Raw genomic sequence first — 10,056 nt, 5'->3', positions numbered from 1 at the left:
TTAAATGACCATGTCCCGGATATCCTTGGCATCATTCATGAAATGGCCACGACCTAAGCACGGGGTGTAGGCGTACACCTGACAGCTGCATTATGTAAAAACTGGTATCCCACTATAATGAATCGACCTTGTGGGCATTATACATGTGGCGTGTCAGTTAACTTAAGTCCGGCCCTAATGGACGACAAAGTTATGTTTTGTGGAACAAATGCATGCTATACTGATACAAACATTTATGCGGTATTGTGAAAATGCATACATCCAAGCCTTGAGACTGTGGCGATAAACCCTTAAACAAATTAAAGGTTTATCTAAGTTATGTGTATCGAATTCGGTCATTCCTTTCATCCAAACCAACCTAGGATGTCCGGAACGGGAGTTGTCAATTCCTATGGTACTACTACCTACTAACGAACGGCGTAGCTAATGATAATGAATGTATTGTTCCATGTTAAACAAACCAAATGTCATACCAAAATGAAGGCATGTGATGTAAGCAATTGTACTAAGTATGCACACAATGGGCATAAATAGCATGAAATGTAATGTGAAACAATGTACTAAGTACGCACACAATGGGCATACATAGCATGAAATGTAATGTAAAACAATGTACTAAGTACACACACAATGGGCATACATAGCATGAAATGTAATGAAATCATGTACTATAATGTACTAACGAACATAGCAGGTATATGATGTGAAAACATGGAAAGCATGAAAGTAACAAGTAGGCACATGTGTTTCACCCCAAAATGTTTGGAAAACAGTAAAAGAGGGGTCTATGTACTCACATAGACACCTTGAAAGCATTTGAAAGATGGGGTTCTATGTACTCACCTGAGATTGCTTAGAAGTCCTTGTGTAATAATCACACAATGCTAGAGATCACGGAATATCAAACGGCACCTAATAGGTAGCTATATTAATATACCGGACCAAATTCGGAAGATCGGATAGTATGCGGGTTCGTAAACCAAACGAGTATGGAGACTCGTGTAATATGGTTTAACAAAGCCTACATACTAAAATGAAACCTAACCTAAGTGCTTACGACCCATTACGACCCGTTTAGGTAGCTTATGCTACCTTAACGCGTCGTTCGCGTAGAACGCGTTTGGAACGCCTAACATCGTGACCATAAGGTATAACCTCGGAAGGTTACAGCTAGGGTCACCTAATGTGTTTGGTCGGGTTCGAAGGTGTAAGCGATTGTTTAGATCGCTTACCTTACGACCCTATATAAGCACTAAACTAAAAGTGACGAGCTAAGCATGTTAGAACATGCTTAACTAAGTTTAGAAAACAGGTTTGGTATCAAAACAAACGGTTTTGATACTCACGAGTAGTTTGGTTACAAAATACGCAAGAATGCGCATTTTGGCCGAAACTACGACTCGTCACTGAGCCTAGATAACGTGGTAATCAGTAGGTATAGTCACTACGGACTATAACCATCGTGATCACGCTCACGTTATGAAGTTCCAACGAACTTCGTGTTGACCATAAGCTGGTCAACACAGAAAGTCAAACAAAGTTTGACTTTAGCACTAGAAAGCGATTAAAAGAACGAAAGAACACTTACGAAGGGTCCCCGAAAGCTAAACTTGATCCAGGAGCTCAGGTATGAAGCAATAGCATCAACTTAGAGCTCTTTGATCAGTTTTGTGGGTTTTACACCAAATGGGGGGGGTATTTATAGGAAAAGCAAAACCGTTAGGATCGTTTCTTGAATATCGTGCCACGATCTGATCCGTACACTTGTCAAGATGTTGTGGTATCATATAATGACCCTAACTCCAGAGATTGTGAAAGGGCATTGCCCTTTGGAGTGATTGAAAAGCCAAAATCAGTAAAAAAACGAGTTTCTGCATCTGCAGGGCTCACGCGGCCCGCGTCAGGATGTAGACAAAACTCAGGCGGGCCGCCTGGCCTTGTCTGATCTGCACAACTTTCAGAAATGACAGTTTTAGTCCCTGTTGCATATTTAAGCCATTTCCAACACTTCTAAGGCCCGTAAAGCCAACTTTAAGGCCCTCAAATGATGCCTAAACATTGTGGACATGAAACATGCTCAAAAATATGTCGGATGTTGGTTCGTTTGGCCGTACGATCGCGATGTTCGGTTAATTACGACGGAATGCGCATAAGCACGAAAAACGATTCAAATTGCGCGACGAATGGATTTTTCTCATGCCAAACACTAAGGCATAATATAAGGATGCTTACATAAATTTTTGGATGTCCGGATGTATTCAGAATGTGAGTTATGCGCGAAAGCGCAAACTTGTGCACTTTTTGACAGTTTTAGCCCCTGAATGATCCAAAAGTTTGTTTTAGCATACCAAACCCCTCAAAGCCTATTTCTAAGCTATGTAAAGGATATTTATGGTATGTTTAACTTATGGACATGTTCCGGAATGTTTGTTACAGTTCAAATTGGCATACTTTCGCAGTTTGTCAAGTTTAGTCCCTGTAAGCGAATTAACTTGTTTTTGCCATACCAAAGCCTTCAAAACTTATTTCTAAGTTATGTAAAGGTTATTTAAGGTATGTTGAGTATATGTTGATGTTCCGGAGTATTTTTCGCATTAAACTGAGTACGTTTACGCACCAGTTTGCGTATAATTCTCCAGAAAGCGATGTAGAGTTTAAAATCGAACAAAAGTCAAAACATGAAAAATGTAAAACACAACCAAACAAACATTGGGATCAAATAACATTGTTTTATTGATAATTGAACTGTTCATATTGATTTCGAGCACAAATGTACAAATACATCATTAAAATAAGCAGAAATAAATTCACCATTAAAACGATAATTGAAACCTTGTCCATGCAAAGCAGAAACCGAAACAATATTTCTAGTAACACTAGGAATAAAATAAACATTGTTTAAAACAAGTTCTAAACCAGAAGGAAGTAAAAGAACATATTCTCCAATCGCCTTCACAGCAACTCTTTGTCCATTGCCAACATGGACCTCCAAGTCGCCTTGTTTCAGCTTCTTAATCTTTCTTAGTCCCTACAAAGCATTACAAATGTGAAAACCACATCCTTTGTCAAACACCCATGTTTTGCCAGAAAAAGAAAAGATTTTAATAACATATATACCTGAGTACTCTCCTCCTGAAGCCTTGGCTTGCTTCAGTTCAGCTAAATACTTAGCACAGTTCCTCTTCCAGTGCCCAATTTCATTATAATGAAAACACTTAGCATCCTTCTGAGGCTTCTTGTTTGCAACTAATTTGCCTTTGCCCTTCCCTTTGCCCTGATTACCCCTTTTCTTGGTGTTAGGTTTCTTAACATGACCCTCATTGATCATTAGCACTGGTGTAGTCTTGCTGGGTATATTCACCTTAGCAGTTTTGAGCATCTGATGCAGCTCTGCAAGTGTCTTCTGCATCCCATTCATATTGTAGTTCATAGTAAGCTGGTCATATGACTTAGGCAATGAGTTGAGGATGATATCCCCAGCTAATTGGCCATGCCCGTCGATCATCTTACCGTCCCACAATTGGCAATGACGTTGGAAATGAAAGAAGAAATCATGAAAAAATATAAAATAGAGAAATCATGAGGTTTTATTTTTTTTTTTAAAATTTTATGTAGCTTTTTTTTTTAATTTTATGTAGTTTGTTTAATTTTATTTGTAGTTTTTTTAATTTTATTTGTAGTTTTTAAAAATATTATATGTAATCTTATATTTTAATTAGTGTGTTATTTTAATTAAATGAAATTTTAAATAGTTCAAACAAAAAAACATAACAAAATACACATGGCTGATTGGCTGGCCACGCCAGCCGAAGCTACGCCACGTCACACCACAGCTGTCACGTGTCGACTAGTGCCCCCCCCCCCCAAACCCCACAGTGTTATAACCTATTTATCAAAACAAGTCAAACGGCTTTAAAGGCTGCAAATAAATTTACCAACTATACTTTAGCAAGTTACTTGTGCTTATGGGTGTTGTACTTAATGCTTAGGGAGTTTAAAATTTTTTTTTTTTTACTTTTAGTCCAAAAGTATTTAATCAATTACTTTAAACACAAAACTATTTAAAATTTTACTTTTAATCCAAAATTTTTCATCTTTTTCAATGTAATCTCACAATTATTTTACTTTCAATTTGGTCCGTTATACATTTTATCTTTCGTAATTTTTTTTTGTTTTATGCTTCGTTCTAAATTTTGCGAGTTAACACGGAACAATGTGTGTGGGTTTCAAGATTTTACGTTTTGTTTTACGTTTCATTCTAAGTTTTGAGACTTAACACGGTGCAACGTGACTGGGTGATTCGACGTTTTAACATCGTCTACTTTTTACCCGTTTGACAGATTCGTCATAACGTGTTGATCCTAGATCGGCTTAGTTATTATTTTCTATGTTTTACGTTTCCGTATAATTCCTTCGCATTAACACGCCGCAAATTCAGTGTTTGTCACACCCCCAAAATCCACCCGCGGAGTACCACCGCTTAGGAGCGCGACTGACCAGGATCAAGCCATCAATCATATCAAACATAGCATTTAATAATAAAAGTAATCAATGTAAATCATCATGACATGATTGATGTTCCAAAACCAAACATCGTTTAAATAGCGGAAGCATAGTATGTAATCTCAAAAATAGTTTTAAGTTCGGAATAAGTTCATGATCCGTATCCCACAACACCCTGCTCCTCCCTGTGCAAGATCCACAATGTACCTATGGTCCTGCAAGGCATGCAGCAAATAATCAACAAACTAGTTGAGCGAGTTCACAGAAAGTAGGTTCATAACATAATGCATAAGTATAGCTAGTGGGGGCTTCCCATGTTTACCCTGACTAATGAGGGCTTCTCATTAACGGTACTTACTAGACTAACTTCCGACCATGTGTTCTTCTTTACCGAGAACAGGAAAACGTACAGGGTCACGTAGGCTTTACGTGACGTGCCCTTCCCCGAGGACAGTGGTACGCGTGGGGGCTACGTAGGCTTTACGCAGCGTGGCCTTTCGACCTGGAAGCCAGTAGATGGTATTGGGTTACGTAGGCTTTACGTAACGTGTCCTCCCGACCCGGGAGACAAATGGCAAATACTGGGTTACGTAGGCTTTACGTAACGTGTCCTGACTATCCTGAGGACGATGGTCTATAGTCTAGAGAATGCGTAAGTACGAGTAACTCTTTTAACAATAACATATCCAACCCAATTCCCAACCCGGGAATCCCATGCCTTGGCTGTGTGAACTCACCTTGGTTTGCTCGGCAGATACACAAATAAAAGACTCTTGAACTAAGGGTGGTCAACCACGTCCTAACAGAGTTACCACACAAGTCAGGTTCGTATAAAACACGTAGGTTACTAACACGTATTGATCATGGCAATGAACACGTATTCCAATAGCAGCCCAAAGCAAACAGTTAAACAAATATCCAAGTGTCCGGCCCAATCAGTTGGGCCTGTAATAGTCCAATAGCAACAGTCCACAAATCAAATCATTGGGCCCGTGACAGTGAAGGCCCAAACAGTGTGCGTGTAAATGGTGGTCTCGAGTCGCAACCGGCGATCTCGAGTCGCAACCGAGGATTACGAGTCATATCAGGAGATTACGAGTCGCAACAGTAGGTTGCGAGTCGCAATGGCTGGTCTCGGTTCATCATGGTCCGGTTACGAGTCGCAACGGGACTCGCAACCGTGATCTCGGCTTGTGCTGTTTGTGGTCTCGAGTGGGGTTCCGACTCGCAACGAGTGATATCGAGTCGCAACCGTGTGTGTAACTGGTTTCCATAATTCCTGCATTGACTTATCCGTGATTCTAGCAAACAACTTACGCAGTTTCACAATTCAGATCAAATCAGTTTCAATTCCAAAATCAACCAAATTCAAACAACATATCATCGATCAAACAGGACTTTTATCATGAATTCCGTATGAACGTTAATAATCCAAAATCAAGAACATTTATCTAAACACATCAACACATCCGATTCTAACATTCACGAAGACAATCAATGAGCATCAACTAATCCGATTTAGTTAGCCTATTAACCAGTTACAATCTGATTAAATCACGTATGCATATGGCCGATTACAATCATACAATCACCTATATCCGATTCATGAGCAAGCCAATTATATGAACACCAACTATCATTGATCCAATCTAAAATTATCATGTAAACATAAACACTTCACAACCGGTGATCATACATAAATCAAGCAAACATACTAACCGATTACAAGTGAAGAAGGGTGATCCGAACAAGAGGAGGATCGGATGGTCTTGTGCCGTCGGGTCCTAAGCAAACCGAGAGAGATAGAGAGCAAGTAGGGTTGTGTGTGTTTGTGTTGCAAAACAATAAACAAAACCCTTAAACTCGGTTTTGTGTTGCGAGTGGGGGAGTGGGCCGAGCCCAACTCGGTTACCAAATGGAGTCCGATTTCAAGGTGTGGCCCAAACGGCTTGTGTGACCAGTTCTAATGTGCAAATCGGGTTTGGCTCGATTAACATGCAAACACGTAAAACACTAAGCATATGACGACATTCAATAAATCACATAACATCCAATAGTTCAAAATGTCACATAAGCACGTAACGTTACATTAAAGCAAGTCTAAAATTCGAGTTGTCACATTATCCCCAACCAATTGGAAATTTCGTCCCGAAATTTGGTATGCACTCGCTGAGGAAGCTAGGTAAACTGTATTGTTCACTGATTTTCTTGGGGTGTCACATCCTCCCCCCGTTGATCTGGAATTTCGTCCCGAAATTCCGAAGTAGTAGCTTCAGACTCAGTAGTGGTAGCATTGGTTTCGAATAACTGGGGGTACTTTTCTGTCATCCTGTCTTCGCGTTCCCAGGTGTACTCTGGGCCACGTTTGGAGTTCCAACGAACTCGGACAAGAGGGATTCTCTTGTGTTTGAGGACCTTCACATCCCGGTCCGTGATTTCTACTGGTTCCTCGACGAACTGCAACCGCTCGTCGATAGTGAGTTCCTTAAAGGGAATGATGAGGTTTTCATCTGATAGGCACTTCTTTAAGTTCGATACATGAAAGACATTGTGAACTGCCCCGAGTTCAGCTGGTAGGTTCAACTTGTAGGCTACCTTGCCAATCTTTTCTATGATTTCGAATGGTCCGACGTATCGCGGATTCAGTTTGCCCCGTTTTCCAAAACGAACCACACCCTTCCAGGGTGAAACTTTCAATAAAACCCGGTCCCCGACCTCAAATTCCAATGGCTTTCTACGCTTGTCCGCGTAGGCTTTCTGACGGTCACGTGCTGCCGCCATGCGTTGTCGTATCTGTGCTATTTTTTCTGTGGCGTCCACTACAATCTCTGGACCCGTAATCTGACTATCCCCCACCTCTGCCCAACAGAGAGGTGACCGGCATTTACGTCCGTACAATGCCTCGAATGGAGCGGCTTGAATGCTGGTATGGTAACTGTTATTGTATGAAAACTCCACCAAAGGGAGGTGCTTTTCCCAGCCGTTGCCGAAATCTATAACGCATGCCCTAAGCATGTCTTCGAGTGTTTGAATCGTTCGCTCAGACTGCCCATCCGTCTGAGGATGATATGCTGTGCTCATGTCTAATCGTGAGCCGAAAGATTTATGCATTGCTTGCCATAGCTCTGACGTGAATCGTGCATCGCGATCCGAAATAATAGAGGTGGGCACTCCGTGCCTCGAAACAACTTCTTTAAGATAGACGTCTGCGAGAGTGGAGAACTTGTCCGTTTCCTTAATCGGCAGAAAGTGTGCAGACTTGGTGAGTCGATCAACTATGACCCATATTGTATCGTTCCCACGCTGAGATCTAGGTAAGCCTGTAACAAAATCCATGGAAATTTCTTCCCATTTCCATTGAGGTATCTTAGGCTGCTGAAGTAGACCAGCTGGTTTCTGATATTCAACCTTGACTCTCGCACAGGTCAAACATTTTCCAACGTACGTAGCAATATGGGCCTTCATGCTAGGCCACCAATAAGTAGTGCTGATGTCGTGGTACATTTTATCCGACCCTGGATGTACCGAATAGCGAGACTTGTGAGCTTCATCCATTACAAGTTCGCATAAACCGCCATAGAGAGGGACCCAAATCCGGCCCGTTACGTAGTAGGCGCCGTCTTCCTTTTGTTCCATTTGTTGTCGTGAGCCGCGTAAGGCTTCAGCCTTGACGTTTTCAGGCTTCAATGCTTCTACCTGAGCATTTCGTATCTGTGTAGGGAGGCTAGACTGTATCGTAAGCTGTAGCGCTCGCACGCGCCGTGGTAGAGTGTCTTTTCGACTAAGGGCATCAGCCACAACATTGGCTTTGCCTGGATGGTACTTGATGGCGCATTCGTAGTCGTTAAGTAACTCGACCCATCGTCGTTGACGCATGTTCAAATCCTTCTGCTTAAGGATATGCTCGAGACTCCTGTGATCGGTGTAAATCGTGCACCTGGTACCGTACAGGTAGTGTCGCCATATCTTAAGCGCGAAAACAACAGCTCCCAGCTCTAGATCGTGCGTCGTGTAGTTCTGTTCATGAACCTTTAGTTGACGAGAAGCGTAGGCTATCACTTTATCACGTTGCATCAACACACATCCACGACCCTGGATGGATGCATCACAATATACTACGAAGTCTTCTGTGCCCTCTGGCAATGAGAGAATAGGGGCGCTGCAAAGCCTATCCTTTAGATACTGAAAAGCAGTTTCCTGCGTGTTGCCCCAACGGTAGGTGACACCCTTCTGTGTCAGTAGCGTAAGCGGCTGAGCAATCTTTGAGAAATCCTTGATAAACCGTCTGTAGTAGCCTGCCAAACCCAAGAATTGGCGTATTTTTGTCGGTGTACGGGGTGCAGGCCAATTTCTGATCGAATCTACCTTGGATGGATCGACGTGAATCCCATCCTTGTTTACCACGTGGCCTAAGAAGTGGACTTCACGAAGCCAGAAGTCGCATTTAGAAAGCTTGGCGTACAATTGTTCCTTTCGAAGGAGTTCCAAAATAATGCGAAGATGCTGCTCGTGCTCCTCCTGATTCTTGGAGTAGATCAGGATGTCGTCGATGAAAACAATGACGAACTTGTCGAGATAGGGTTTGCACACCCTGTTCATAAGATCCATGAATACCGCAGGCGCGTTCGTTAACCCGAACGGCATGACAAGAAACTCGTAGTGACCGTAACGAGTTCTGAAGGCTGTCTTGGAGACGTCCTCCTCGCGGACTCTCAGTTGATGATACCCTGACCTTAGGTCTATCTTCGAATAGTAACACGACCCTTGCAACTGGTCGAATAAGTCGTCGATGCGCGGAAGAGGATAACGGTTCTTCACCGTCACCTTGTTGAGTTCACGGTAGTCTATACACATCCTGAACGTACCGTCTTTCTTTTTCACGAAAAGCACTGGAGCTCCCCAAGGCGAAGAGCTTGGACGAATGAAGCCCTTTTCCAAGAGCTCTTGCAGCTGCTTTGACAATTCTTCCAATTCTGATGGAGCTAGACGATATGGTGCGCGAGCTATGGGTGCTGCTCCTGGAGCGAGCTCGATCTGAAATTCAACCTGACGATGAGGCGGTAAGCCAGGTAAGTCTTCAGGAAACACCTGAGGGTAATCACGTACAATTGGAATATCCTCCAATTTCTTTTCCTTTGCTGATGCGTCTGTAACGAGTGCCAGAATGGCAGTGTGACCTTTCCGTAAGCATTTCTGAGCCTTCAAGAAAGAGATGATGCCAACCACTGCACCACTCTTGTCGCCTTGAACTTCTAGAGGTTCCTGACCAGAACGAGGGATGCGAATAACCTTCTCGCTGCATAAGATTTCTGCCTGGTGTTGGGATAACCAATCCATCCCAATCACGACGTCGAAGCTACCCAAAACTATGGGAATGAGATCGATAGAGAAAGCTTGGCCAGCTAGGATAAGATTACAACCCTGAACTACGTGCGTGGCTTCTAGACTTTTACCGTTAGCTAACTCTACTACATGTTTGGTGGGTAAAAGTGTTGGTGCACGTTTTAGCAGTTGACACATTTTCACAGACATATAGCTTGTATCCGCACCCGA

At 42.5% G+C, this 10,056-nt stretch overlaps 1 protein-coding gene across 1 annotated transcript; it reads right to left on the bottom strand.

Annotated features, from left to right (window-relative positions):
- Positions 1-2,749: 2,749 nt before the first annotated feature.
- LOC110943243 lies at positions 2,750-3,505 on the bottom strand. The gene is made up of 2 exons (XM_022184995.1): positions 3,110-3,505; positions 2,750-3,028 (listed from the first exon to the last, which is right to left on the bottom strand). The coding sequence occupies exons 1-2, from the start codon at positions 3,503-3,505 to the stop codon at positions 2,750-2,752; spliced, it is 675 nt and encodes a 224-aa protein (XP_022040687.1).
- Between the last annotated feature and the right edge of the window lie 6,551 nt (positions 3,506-10,056).

This window comes from Helianthus annuus, chromosome 8 (genome assembly GCF_002127325.2).
Source record: "Helianthus annuus cultivar XRQ/B chromosome 8, HanXRQr2.0-SUNRISE, whole genome shotgun sequence".
In the NCBI taxonomy this organism is placed as follows: Eukaryota; Viridiplantae; Streptophyta; class Magnoliopsida; order Asterales; family Asteraceae; genus Helianthus; species Helianthus annuus.
The sequence above is the reverse complement of the archived record's forward strand: the minus strand, read 5'-3'. Positions and strand labels throughout refer to the sequence as shown.

Bases quoted from the DNA above. Each gene is read 5' to 3' on its own strand.
- LOC110943243 (XM_022184995.1), bottom strand. From the start codon at position 3,505: ATGATCGACGGGCATGGCCAATTAGCTGGGGATATCATCCTCAACTCA. The intron at 3,029-3,109 runs GTTATTAAAATC...AATGCTTTGTAG, and splicing joins GAGAGTACTCAGGTATATAT to GGACTAAGAAAGATTAAGAA.